The sequence below is a fragment of the Colias croceus genome, chromosome 27 (assembly GCF_905220415.1).
Source record: "Colias croceus chromosome 27, ilColCroc2.1".
Lineage (NCBI taxonomy): Eukaryota > Metazoa > Arthropoda > Insecta > Lepidoptera > Pieridae > Colias > Colias croceus.
Window position 1 is genome coordinate 1,638,272 of NC_059563.1, and position 14,338 is coordinate 1,652,609.

At 31.2% G+C, this 14,338-nt stretch overlaps 1 protein-coding gene across 2 annotated transcripts in view; it reads right to left on the reverse strand.

Annotated features, from left to right (window-relative positions):
- Positions 1–202: 202 nt before the first annotated feature.
- The window catches only part of LOC123703890 (uncharacterized protein PF11_0213), an 82,031-nt gene continuing 67,895 nt past the window's right edge, over positions 203–14,338 (reverse strand). For both annotated transcript variants that reach the window (XM_045652075.1, XM_045652077.1), the window contains 6 exons: positions 11,547–11,577; positions 3,525–3,627; positions 2,907–3,032; positions 2,333–2,432; positions 1,942–2,029; positions 203–1,620 (listed from right to left, as the gene is read on the reverse strand). In XM_045652075.1, the coding sequence (XP_045508031.1) occupies positions 1,438–1,620; positions 1,942–2,029; positions 2,333–2,432; positions 2,907–3,032; positions 3,525–3,627; positions 11,547–11,577 (631 nt within the window). In that variant the 3' untranslated portion in view covers positions 203–1,437. The remainder of the gene's footprint in view (positions 1,621–1,941; positions 2,030–2,332; positions 2,433–2,906; positions 3,033–3,524; positions 3,628–11,546; positions 11,578–14,338) is intronic.

The window sequence follows — 14,338 nt, forward strand, 5'->3', positions numbered from 1 at the left end:
ATATTTGTGTTATTCTAGTCGTGAGAATCTGTAAATGGCTTATTGTGATTATTATATTATGTGACTACTTTTTAAGAATACAGCTGTAGATTCTCCTAAAATATAAATAAATAAATAAATAAATAAATACTAAATATTGTATAGAAGTAGTCATAGTTATTTTAAACTGGATGAAATGGGAAGAGATAAAAAAACACAAAAAAATGTTTGAAAATGCTTTATTAATACATTTGTTAAGACAGTGTGACCTTACAACTAAAATAGTAATTGGTATCAGCCATAACTTAAAGTACAATGTTGCAAGCTCTTAAAATTATTTTTTTACACTGGTATCTTTCGCAATGACAATAGTTTGTACTTATAATTAAAAATGCAAATAATTCTAGCTCCCGAGGTATGGTAAATAATTTGACATTTCAATATATTATGAGAATTTTATTACAACTAAAATGTTCAAGCTAAATTCATATTAACAGGAAGCGATTAATATCTGTTAAAATATATATTCGATTCTCAACGGCAATGTAAAGTTGCCAGATTAAAAATTTTATTCCTTAACATGGTAACATTACTAAGCGTGCATATAATTTTCATGCGATTACATAAATGGTAAATATATAATAATTGTACATTAATTGACTATGTATATGAATTTTTATATAATATGGTTATAATAAAATTTGAAAACTTCAGTCTTAAAAAAGGCACATACACCGATTAAAGATTAAAAATAGCTGCCGTAATATTTATCTAGTATAATAAGAATTGGCACATTTATTGTCCATAATTGTAACCTCAATTCCATAATATAATTGAATAAATACAAAAATACTGTTATTTTACCGCGCGGTAATCACAAACCAAGCTACAATAAGCTAATATTTTTAAACATTTGGTCTAATATATAATTATTATATTAAGTTAGGAAATGTTACACATATAAAATTTAAAATATAGTTCATATTAAACATTTTATCCATACAAGTTAAGAATAGTGTTACTCCTAACAAAAGTAGGATCATGCAAATACAAATATCATTAAAATGTATTACCATTTCAGGTAAACACGATACATATATAATTGTATATATTTTTATATATCACACTATCAAAACTCGACGTAAATCTATATAATGCATAATATAGTAGTATATTATATCACGAATATTATTCATAAAGCTTATCAAGCAACATTTCATTAGAGAAATAAATATATATACTCAGTATACATGAAAACTAAAATTACATGAAAAACCACTTCAAATAAAGATTATTATCCATTAAGAACCGATAATCCTCAAATACAATTCCATCCTCATCCTCAAAAGATCGTCCATCCTCAAAATGTTTTTTTCATCCCCAAAATGTTTTTCATCCTCAAAAGTTTTTCCATCCTCAAAAGTATTTTCCATCCTCAAAAGACCTCGCATCCTCAAATCATTCGAGATATTCCGTATAACCTTGGGCTCCTGTGAAGATAACGTCGATCCATATTCTCGCAGCTTCACCCGATGGCGCCATTAAATAATATCGCCTTTGACGAGTTTTAACAATGAACGTAGTTTGAGGATTCGGCGATTTTGACGTGTTGCCGTGATCTAGGTATACTTCTTCTATGACCTGGGGGAAAAATAATAAGATACTTTATACATAAATCAATGCATTTTTTTGTAGTTGGGAAGAATTCTTAAAGTGATTTCTTATTGAAGGGGCTTTAATGCTAATCGCATGTAATTTATTTAAAAAGGTTTAAAAGTACTTCTTTAGTTTGTATTTAATTCAATCGTATTACGAGGTAATCGTATTACTTACAAACATGAAAAAATTTATTCTCTTTTGTCTAAAATCTCTTAAACTGATTTCAATAAAATTTGATGTCAGGGTAAGTATGATATAAAATAACTATGAATCAATTTTTAAGTAAATAATATAATTATATACCTGAAAGTAAGCGCCTCCACGCGGCTTCTTCTCAGTTTTGTCCCAATAGTAGACGAGCGTTTTCGTTTCGCGATCGAAAACGAACCACCTGTTAAAACAAAACATTATTAAAAAATACATAATTATAAACTTATATCTGATTATTTTAATAGTAAACATAACATACTAGAGAGATCAACTTCCTTGTTATAACCGAAACTTGTGTATTTACTAAGGAATGTAACTGAATGCGTTTTTATTATTCATAATCATAAAGCATTAAGATTATTAGATTTAATATGAATTAGCGGTGTATGAATTAAGAATAAAATATCTAATCCCGGAAACTACAGTTTATCATAACCAAAAGGCAAAAAATCGTCTACCAAAATAAAAATTAACAATTACATACCTTTTGGACCACGTGTGAAACTTTGCCCCGAGCTTGTGCAAGTATCCGCGACACGAGCTCGAGTTCACCGTCACGTAGGGGCATAGCTCCACTTGGTGACCTGCGAATATTAAATTAAAATAAAATATAGACAAATATTACTTTATTTAATATATAATACAATTTTTTATCCATTATTTAGTTAAGGTAATATCAATTAGATCTTCATTCATCCAACAGTCGTTCCGTAATTTTACTTACTAATAACTCTTGAAATTTTGCCTTATAATTTTAAGACTCTACATCTTTACTGTCACGCATTATCACGTACACTTGCAAGTTCATGTCATCTCTATCAATAATTTTATCTCTATTCTATTTACAATCCAAACCTACCATCTTCATCTTTACAACTAGTACATCTTTAACTCTACATCTCTCTATCGCAATAGTCGCTGCTACTCGCTCTACATCTCCAACTCTACAGCTCTACAGCTCTACGACTCTACAACTCTACAGTTCTACAACTTTACGACTATATAATTTTACATCTCTATACTTCTACAGCTCTACAACTCTACATCTCTACACTCACCGGCGGACTCAACGTGTGTGCGCAGATCGAAGTCGTCTCTATCAACTGGCAGATAGCGTGTAAGCGGCCGCTGCCATTCGCTAGTCGTACCGCGTCTGCTTCTACGCGGCGCGTTGCTGAGGGACACTGAAATATAAGAAATATTGTGTTTAAAACACGATAAATTAAGTATAGTTTAGTAGATTTGATATTATCTATAAATGGGGTGTGCCATAGACACAAAACCGAAAGAGTAGAATGATTTCGATTGTTCTGGCGTGATCACGGGTGGCCGAGAGATCAAGGCGTGCCCCGGAATGGCGAAAGAATCGATTTAGAATCACGCCTCGTGATCGATTTTTTTCTATTCTTTGAAAAGTTACAAGTAGATATTATCCTGTTGTCAGTAATCCTTGATAAGTGTACAAAGTTTGAATTAAATCTGTTCGCTTAAATTGGATCAAAAGCGAGTCTAAAGAAGTCGGTTACAAAGATACAGATGTAGCTAACGTAAAAATAATGTTTGGTTATTCGACTGTAAATATTGAAACATTTTTTTTTTTACTTTTTTAGGTCTACTTCATCATTCATTAATATAAAATTGCAATATCAATCAGTTGAGTTTAAGTTGGAACTCACATATATTATCCCTGCTGAAGTCGGACGCATGGCTGAGCGGTCTGCTGTCATCGCTGTGTTTCTCGTCTTCGGTCGATTCGGTTCGTGAGTTTCGTACTTGCAACTGTGGACAAACATATAAATTTAATAAGAATCGAGGATGAATAGGATTTTTGGTTTATGGACGTTACGTTTGAAACAGGATGTGTAAATTCATAATTTATAAATAAATTCTCTTCTTATAATAAATGGATGTGTAATGATCATAATAGGTATGGAGATTTTGATTTTATATCGTTCTTTATTGAAGTGAAACTTCTTTATCGGGGTTGGAAAAAAATTAGTGTAACATTTTTTCGTTACGCGTGACATTTTTCCGTTACGCGCCATCTTTTTCTTATCCCTACCACGCGTGATTCGACGTATTTCTGTAAAGTTGCATAAAGTAAATTATTTTTTGAAAAATAAGGTCATAAATTAAGAAGTTTCACTTCTTACGTGTATACACTAGTGCACGCACACATTTTTTTTATTGGCGTACTTTTTTAATGTTCTTGTTCCAGTTTTTTATTTTGTAGAATATTAACGCAATTAATTGAGTCTATAATATCTTTATTACAACTCTGTTGTTAAATTAAAATTTTCAAGTCTATTAGTCTTATCGTCTTATTATTCTAATTTCGCTGGAAATACTCACAAACACAGGTTTCGGTGTACAATCAAGGCCCCAACGCGAACTTTTTAAGAGCGTCAACCACACAGACATAATGTGGTTAGCATTTGTTTGTTTATTTATGTTTTATTTTTGAAACTATTGCACTTTTTACTAATAAAACTGTTGGGAAAGTGTAGAGGTTAAATTGTGTACAAAGAATTTCTTTTAAATTTATTTTATTTAATGAAATAGAAAAATAAATGCACTGATGCAATAAAACGAAGTAACGAGTAATATAATAAGTATGATAATTGAGTCTGGCAATAAAAGATAATTAAATGTATCCTGTAAATAATTCCGCCGAGCCATATAATATGATTTAGCACATAGGCTTCTTTTTATTTTGACAACAATCGAATGAATCCGAGGGTTTCAGCTAGTATTACATAATTTTTACTATATAATTTATAAATGCAAAAGTGTGTTAGTTTGTCTTATTATCACGACGCAAACCATAGATTAATTCTGTGATGATTTAAGCCTAAAGTATTATATGCGACTTTTTATCATGGGCGGAAAGCTAGTACTATCATAATACCTTTGAAACGTTTTACAAATGTATGAGCATCTAGTACAATAAAATTGTCAGTAATGGCGGCATAAAATGACATTTTATATGGCGCGCGGCAAATTTTGGCGCGAAACCGAAATATAAATGCTGCGTTCATGTTCGTACAAAATATTTTCATATTGTGTTTATTACTCGTTTCGCTTATAAACAATAATTCCCATTCATGTAATGTCTGGTGATAAAATAACGATTTATATTATGTAGTTATTTATAAATTTAAACCGTGTAAATGTGTCTGTAATTACAATTTTGAGAACACGTATCTTTTGATGTAAAAACCTTCGCGAGTCAAATCGTAAACTTAATTTTTCGCGATAAACATGCATATGTTTGTATTTATTTATTATAGATATAGGTACCTAAATAGAGCCACATATTTATTCGCCTTCTTTAATAATATGTGTGTTTTCGATGGAATGTGATGACTGTGAAATAAGTACATTTACTCTATGTTGTATTTGCTTATCATCGCCGTATTAACTTTTCAACAATGTGTAGTGTGTTCGTGTAAACTCTAAAATAACTAAGTGAATATTATTTTGAGAAATAGTTTTTAGTCATTTTTTATTAAAAATTAGTTTGATACTATTAGCTTTCAAAAATTACCGAACACCAGCATGTTCAGCCTGTATAATCTTATATATAAAAATGAATCGCAAAATGTGTTGGTAAGCGCATAATTCGAGAACGGCTGAACCGATTTCGATAATTCTTTTTTTATTATATTTCTTGAAGTACGAGGATGGATCTTATGTAGAGAAAACGTAAACATGTACCACGGGCGAAGCCGGGGCGGACCGCTAGTTACTTATAATAATGTCAAGACGCGCGTACACGGTCACGGTCACAGAACAGTAAGAACATAATAGAAGTGCGATGTGGGCGTGGCCCACGTGTCACTAGTAAGGTAAGATCACCTAACTCGCTCTCAGTTGTGCGCAGAAAAATATTCGAGTCGGTTGTCAACTGTCAAACCTTATTTCCATATTTATTCATTATTTAGAGCGTGTTGTTCGGTATTAGAGTGGAAAAATGATAGCAGACGAAATAATATCAGCAATCGAGGCATTTCATACCATCGGTAAGTCTTATTTTAATTTATTTTAAATATATTTTATGTTACAACTTCGCTTGTCGTAATTTGTCAAAAATTTATAAAAATATTAAGTCAAAATGAACCTTAATCCCTAAGAAATAAGTACTAATATAGATTGAACAGCAAACAAGACTTTCTGGAATATTATTGAAATAAACAAAAAGTAAACAAACGAATGTCGGATTAGTGATGCATTTGGCGCATATCGACAGTATCGATACTTTAGAAAAGACAAACATTTTAAATATTAAATTTTATTCTATTTTTCCTTAGCTTTCATTTGTCCTATTTATTTATAGATTTTCGAAAGAGCCTAGTTTAAAAGAGAAATGGATAATAAATGCGACGTGACGAGTTAACTGGATGCCGAACAGCAATAAGCAGTCTAACAAAGGCCACCGATACATCAAACCTACGGCAGTTCCAAGATTTAAAATAATGCATATTTTCTGTTTGATTTGTAAATATAGATTTATACTATTCTATTCCGTTTTTTATTTAAATATAATAATATGAAAAGACGTACTTAGTAGTAATAAACATACTCCAAAATGTGACACATTATCCTATACTCATATAATAGAAAGAAAAAAAAATGCACAAAAATATATTTATTTGTGAATTATCGATAACAAGGCTGACATCCCTTAGAGCATAGCATCAGGTTAATGTCAAGTTAATGTCATTAATTTAGAGTGACACAAATTTCAACCTTATCTTTATGTGTAGAGGTTCAAAGTTATATGTATTGAAAACCAACGCCATCTGTTGTGGAATAGCTGAATGTTTTCGAATTTGGAATTTCTGAGCAAAGAGAAACAAAACAGCTAATATACCTAGGGATGTTATACTAAAATAAACCGTAACTTGGTTCGTTAGGGTACATATTGAAATGCTGAATTTATAACCTAAGTCAGTTTTTACTCAAATTAAGCTGTCCAATCAAAGGCATAGTTTACTTGTAGTGTACTGTATAACTATCGGTTTAAATGTGTGGGTTTGGCGACACTGGTTTTCATACTAATGATGACATTATAGCACTTCTATTATGTTCTTACTGTTCTGTGGTCACGATCAAGACTAGAATGACATTGAAAGGATAGGTGTCAACGTGATATAAATATATTTGCGGGTACACAAATAAAATGGAATTGGCTAAGTCGTTGCTCTGATAAAATGAAATTCAATATACTCTTAAATCTTTATAGCTTGCTATTATTGCTGATCTAATTTTGTGAGTAAAATAGAAATAGTTGGAATGTTTGAGAAATGCGATTTTTTTATTTTTGTGTACTTTATACTTTATAGCAAGCTTTTTATTAATGGTGTGGAATGTCAAACGGATAAATTAAAACGATACAGTATATTTCTTTGCTTGTTCATTATTTTTAAAAATGTCAACTGATTTCGTTTGAACGAATTTCGAGTGATTAATATTTTGTTCTCAGGCATTACCGTCTCGTCATGGGGTAAGGCGACGATTTCGGTATCGTTGGATTTTGCCAAAGAAGTTTCAGTTCTGACACGTGTGCGCCAAGCAAACGATTCAAACATATTAATGTATTCGCATTAAAAAAATCTATTTCTGACGAGACGTACGTCTCCAGCATTCAGCATAAAGACATCAAAACCCACGCGTTTTGTTAATATAATTTTCACACCATTTATTTTATTAACATAACTACGAGCGTTTAACATTACACATATTTATCGTATCTTAGATATTTTTATTGATATGATTAATGTTGTTTTTATGATCACGTTCAATGACTAACATACATGTATTGATTCAATACTATACTACTACTAAATATATATGTATTTAGTACTATATAGTAGGTAATAGGTATATGCTACTGTACTATGATAGAGAAGGTCTTTTTTAGACTACGAAGGTCAATTATCAAGGAATGTAGCAGTTCCCAGGAGGTGTTATCATTAACATTTAAACACTCTCCTGGGAAAATTATGTTACATGCCTCAGGAAGCTAATTAGTTAACTATCAAGTGACAAAATATAATGGTAGGGAATTATACTTTTGTAAAATACTTTTAAAGGTATGTAGTCACCACACCCTGCTTTGCCATGGATGCTTGGGGAAAAGCTCTTTCTGGGCTTTATACAGTGTGTTAAACTGCAAAATTTACATTCGTACCAAAAAATACTGAAATATTAGATAAAGGCAGAGCTCAACTAACATCAAAAACGACGCTACGTGCGAACCCCTCATTAAATTTGAATTTATGAAAGCTTACATATCTTTAGGAGCCAAGTTTCAAAATAATAAGTAATTTCCATAAAAAACTGCCACGAAAATGAAAAAGGAAAGTTAAATATTTCAATAAAACGCTTATAAAAAGTTACGTGTATAAATATGTCACCAAAGAAAATATTCAAGGGCAAATTTCATTGCATTCCACAAAGAAACGTTCGTTTTTAAAAAACGTCACAGTAAATCACTTCAAACGTGCGCGGGCGCACCGCGCATTAAGAGACGCATTGCTCATGTGTTTGTATTGTGTATCATTTGCATACGTTTGACGCATTTTCTAGTCTATGTTGACTATACTATAATTGTACTAAGGTTTTTTTTAAACGATGGTTAGGTGACAGTTATGTAAAATTTTTCATCGCTTTTTTTATTTGTGTATTAAAATTTTTAATACGACTGTATACAGCTTGTAGTCTACACCATATAATTACACTTACGTATTTTTTTAAAGTTATATGTATACGTATTTTATGGACCAAATTCGAGAGAAAATCTATGTATCTTAAGTTTACAAACACTGCACCTGTGTGCAATTTTAAAGGTATTTAGAGGCCCTTAAAAATAAGTGATTTATTTCCAGTGTCGTTAATTAGATAAATGAGAAGTTGTGAATACAGGTACCTAACACTATAAAGATACACTTTTCTGTGGCTTACTTTATTATCAATAGATTTTCAGTTGTATATAAATAAGTACATGTTTTATTTCTGCCTGGTTATTATATTTCGTTTTACATGAAGCAACTGCGCGTTAACTATGACTGTTCAAATATTTAACGAATAATTTCATGACACACAGCTTTCTCTATTATTACGGAACAAACACACTTGTTAAGTAATGTGTGTACATAGTGTCTAGTCTTGAGTCTTCTGTTATAGTATTATATACGCGAAAAAGTTTTTGGTAATACAAAATACAAATATGACATTTTTTTCTATTTATAGTGGGGAAATATTGCCAATAGACAAATTAATACAAATACTACTTTAAAATTTAAGTTGTTCTCTTATATAATCACTAATCACTACATACATAGTATAAAACAAAGTTGCTTTTTCTGTCCCTATGTATGTTTAAATCTTTAAAACTACGCAACGGATTTTGATGCGGTTTTTTTAAATAGATAGAGTGATTCGAGTGGGAGGTTATAGTATATAATTTATTTAAGACAAAGCGAGCGAAGCCGCGGGCGGTAAGCTAGCAAACTATATAGATGAAATTTTATAATATTATGACTATCTTTCTCTTAGGTTTCAGGTCTATAACCATTCGTATACAAGTAAAGGTGTAAACATAACAGCTCTTGTTTTAAAAATATTTTAAACGCTATTTCCATCTGTTTACTGGAACCTGACTGGTGTTTAAAACAGCACCGGGATCGTATAAAAAAAATAAAAAGATTTTCTAGCAAAAGCTGCAAAAGTGACATATTAAGTGTCACGTTCTAGACAACTCAATAAAACATGAATTAAGTTCTCTGCCAATAAATTTACCCAACCGCCTAGTACAAATTTTACACGATATTTTTATGATTCTTTTCCTGTGAATCATCAAACCAATTTACTATGTCAGAAAAGCATAAATTTGCAACAATATAAAACCTCTTTACACTTTCACAATTAACACACACGATGAAAAAAATGCAACTGTCAAAAGTCTTCCCGCCAAAATGTGACATTAACTTTTTTAACGCACTAGTCACACGGCAAACAGCCAGGTTAAGACTGACACTTGCCGGGGCAGAATTAAATGGGTTTATTTTTGTTCCCTTAAATCGTGGGCGGAACATCGAATTTCTTGTTTACGTGCGTATTTCAGTTTTTTAATGGGTTTGTTATTATGATTATTAATGAAAGCACGCGCGAGCGTTGGCTGGTTATTAAAAATCTAAAGATTTCCGTGGTATTTCGCACATTTTGTTATCTTGGCCTACATTATTTTCCATCAAACCAATGTTTCGTTCAACAAAGAATACTATAAATATTATAATTTACAACTTGAACAATGATTAATCAACTTCATCTTTCGTTTATTTTTACTTCAGCTAGGCATCTAGATTATAGGTTATTGTCTGAGTACAAAAAGTAGGTAACTAAACTAGCTCTGGCTTTGTTTATAACTTTTAACCGACTTCCAAAATCAAAAGGTTGCAGATATTTTCGTCTATAATTGTTAACCGATGAAATTTTTTTTAATACTGCATACACACAATAATATGATGAAAGTATGTAGTACGTACATATATCAAAGTATGTTTATAATCACAACTTACTCAGTTTAGTGATAAATTTGATAAGATAATGTTCATTTGAAATGTATTTTATCGATGAGAGGTCCTCGATTTTATAGTACGTCTTAGCTTTATATTACACCGTTAGGCGCCAACTAAGCTATTTATGGCACAAATAAAAAAAAATATTGAAGATTTTAGTTGAATAAAAAAATACATGATTTAACGTTAATAATATTATATCAACTCTGTTTCTGTCTTTTATTTTTATGTGATATTCATAAGTTGGAAAACTAAAATTGCCGTAGAAAAATAACGATTTAGAATCTTTTAACTCAAAAGAACAGAATAATCAAATGATTTTCCGAGGTTTATGTGAATTTTAATTTTAAAATAATTAATTTAATAAAAATCCTAACTTTTTTTTAACATTTTACCCACTTGATGCCGAAAATAGCGAAAAGAATTTTAAATCTTTCCGTATTTTTCAAACCACATTTAAACCCCAATAAAACACCGCTACGAATTCCTAGCTGCATTAATTAAAAGGGACATCACAATATTTCAATGTTCGGTTAAAATTAGTTAATTCTGGTACGTCCTGACGTAATTTATAAATGCGACAGGATGCCGGCGGTTTCCTTTACGAGACGCTTCCTTAAATGGCGCTATTTTTGACGTCGTCTCTAGCCCACACAAGGAGGATACCGTCAAAAAGTTTTTATTTATTTTGCTTGAAGATTTTAACACTGGCCATCGATAAAATGAACTGATTTAAAGTGTCAAGTTAATAAAAATAAAATTAAATTTCGATAAACGATCTTTTAATATTACTGGCCATCAATAATATTATGAATTCATTTTTAAGTGTCCATTTAAAGTGAAATTATAACTGGCCATTAATATAAATTTTGTAGGAGTTTCTATTTTATCTATATTTTCATTGGCTCATTTAAATTAATTGTTAATAAAATAAAACATTTAGTGGCATACAGATGGAACCCTTAGCTTTGTGATATTTTAAATGCGTTTTTTAGAGTTTACTTTCAGTTGTTATTCTACAATTATTGCTTGTTTTTTTTTTATTTAAGAAGTTTTGTTTAGATAAAAAAGGTTGTAAAACTTTAAAACTAAAAAAAAAATTATAATGCAACTTACCTCTTCAATGGACGATGACAAAAATCCGGAACTGCAACAAATAAAAGACAACGTTAATACAGAGAACACAGAAGATAAAAAAATATATTTGAAGATTGATATTTATTTATTAGATATCAATAAAACTTGTATGTACTTAGTATAAGACTTAGTAGTTACAAGTGGTGCAGCTAATACAACTTTTTTTTCATAAATATAAGATAACAGAAACATAATAAACATCGTTCAACGCCATTTTTAACAGATCAAGTGCAAGAATAGTCAATTGCCATACAATGGTGTTGATGACGATAAAATGAGCCCGTCAGATAGATAACATTGCTTGAATAAAGATTCATTACAAGACTAGCTTCCGCCCGCGACTCCGTCCGCGCGGATGTCGGTCTTCGCGTGGATGGTTATTTCTCCATTTTGAGTACCTCTGTCAATAACATCTTATAAATATCTATTGGACCCAATTCCCAAATACGGCTAGGCCTATAATAATACGCAACGTGTGTTCGCGGTTCTACAGAACAATGTCTATGGATAAAACTGAAAAATTAAGATTAATTTTTTTCTACGTATTTTTCCAGGATAAAAAGTATCCTATTTTACGCCCAGGATAATAAGGTATAATTATACCAAGTTTCATCGAAATCGAACCGCTAGTTTTCACGTGATGCCTTCACAAAATGCCTTAACAAAATTTTTTTTAATCACATATTTGGGTTTGGTATCGATCCAGTAACACCCCCTGCTATTTATTTTTTCAATATTTTCAATGTACAGAATTGACCCTTCTACAGATTTATTATATATGTATAGATAAATTAATAACTGTTTGAATATGGTATTTAAATAATATTTTACCTTATACATGTTATAAAGTGTCAAATGTATAGAGAATAAAGTCAAGTAGCTCAAGAATGACTGAACGTATTTTAAAAAGTATTGATTTGCTGCATTTGTCTTAACATGCAAATATCTTCAGTTACTTTATAGCATTTTCTAATCAGTGACTTTTTGTTTTCGATACTATAGATTATATTATACTTAGTACTGGCGTTTGACTGTATTTATTAAGAAAAACCATAAACATCTTACCAACAAAACAACGAGCTTTTCTTCTCCTTCATGTCTATGTATTGTTTATGGCCCGTAAACTTTTTGGCACTGTGTGATTACACTTTTATTCACTATTCTGCATTCCAATGTTATTTAATTTCGTGTATTTTTGGATTCGTTTTTTATCATATGGCAGGAATTTTAGCTTTGATTTCGCATATTTGATGATGCTATTTTTGTAAGAAGTATCTTAGTTACGTAGGTAGTAGTTTGGTATCATCACTAATTTTTATTCGAGGTTCTGTCCGCGTTCAATAACTTATATCTATACTTCATATTATAAAGGTGAAGAGTTTGTTTGTTTGAACGCGCTTATCAGATTTGAAAAATTCTTTCGGTGTTAGATAGCCCATTTATCGAGGAAGGCTATAGGTTATATATCATCACGCTAAGACCAATAGGAGCGGACCAATGCGGGTTAAACCACAGGGCACAGCTAGTCTATATATATAAAACTCAAAGGTGTCTGATATAGTGATCTATCAACGTACAGCCCAAACCACTGGACGTATCGGGCTGAAATTTGGCATGCAGGTAGATGTCATAACATAGGCGTCCCCTAAGAAAGGATTTCCCGAAATTCTTGTGGGAACGGGGAAAAACGGGGATGCACGTACAAAGTCGTGGGCGGAAGCTAGTATCTTATAAATACAAAAGTACCTGTCTGTCTATCACTACAAAACGAATTTGCCTGGTTATAGGACATAGTTGTGAAAATGTGAGTTTACAACATTCACTTGGATTATCATAAACTCACATTTTTAAAATAGTTAAATAATATTTGATTTGCTATGGAAAACAGTTGATAAGTGGTCGAACGTTAATAAACTGTAATACGGTTTGATATAATTCAGATAATTTTAACAAAAGTCCTATCTGTCCTCCTTTAATAACTACGAAGCTGAAGTTATAATCTTACGGTGCATTTACATCAAACGCGTGAATTCTCATTCCCACCCCACTATGTCAAATTCTTTTAGTGTAAACAATCGTAGAGATCATTATTGCGTTGTTCTCAGTGCGAAAACATTCTATGCAATACTGAACAACACTGAATACGAGTTTTTTACACTAAAAAATCGCGAAAGAATGCTCTTGCTCTAGCTCTTGTTCTATTTTCGTTTGATGTAAATGCACCGTTATACAAATATAATAACTTTTCACGGTATTCACACACACATCACTATAGACACCTACACATATAAAACTATGTACCTATACATATAAAACGTAAAACCTTTCACGCGTTCCGTATGTATGCGCGCGCGGATTGAAAACATCTGTGCACTCAATTGTCACTCGGAGGAAGTTTGTAATGTGCTATGCGTATACAGGATGTTATAAAATAATATTAAGTAATTTGAATTGACTTTTTTATTTATTCGTATTACTATTTTGAACACTATGAATGGGTGTTTACATACATATTTTATCTCTAAATATTATAAACACACGTAAAATAGTAATATTATGTTCAGGTAACACTTCTATTCTAACTGGAAAGCAATGGAACGCCCTGCCTGCATTCACCTTTCCAGAGAAATAAAATCAAAAGAAATACAGAGAAAATTTATTCAAAGCAACAGTGAACAGGCCCTATATCTAGGCAAGCATGCCCTTTCATAGACTGCATCACTGCTCACCATCAGGTAGTGATGCAGTCAAATTCCTGGTTATTTCATTTA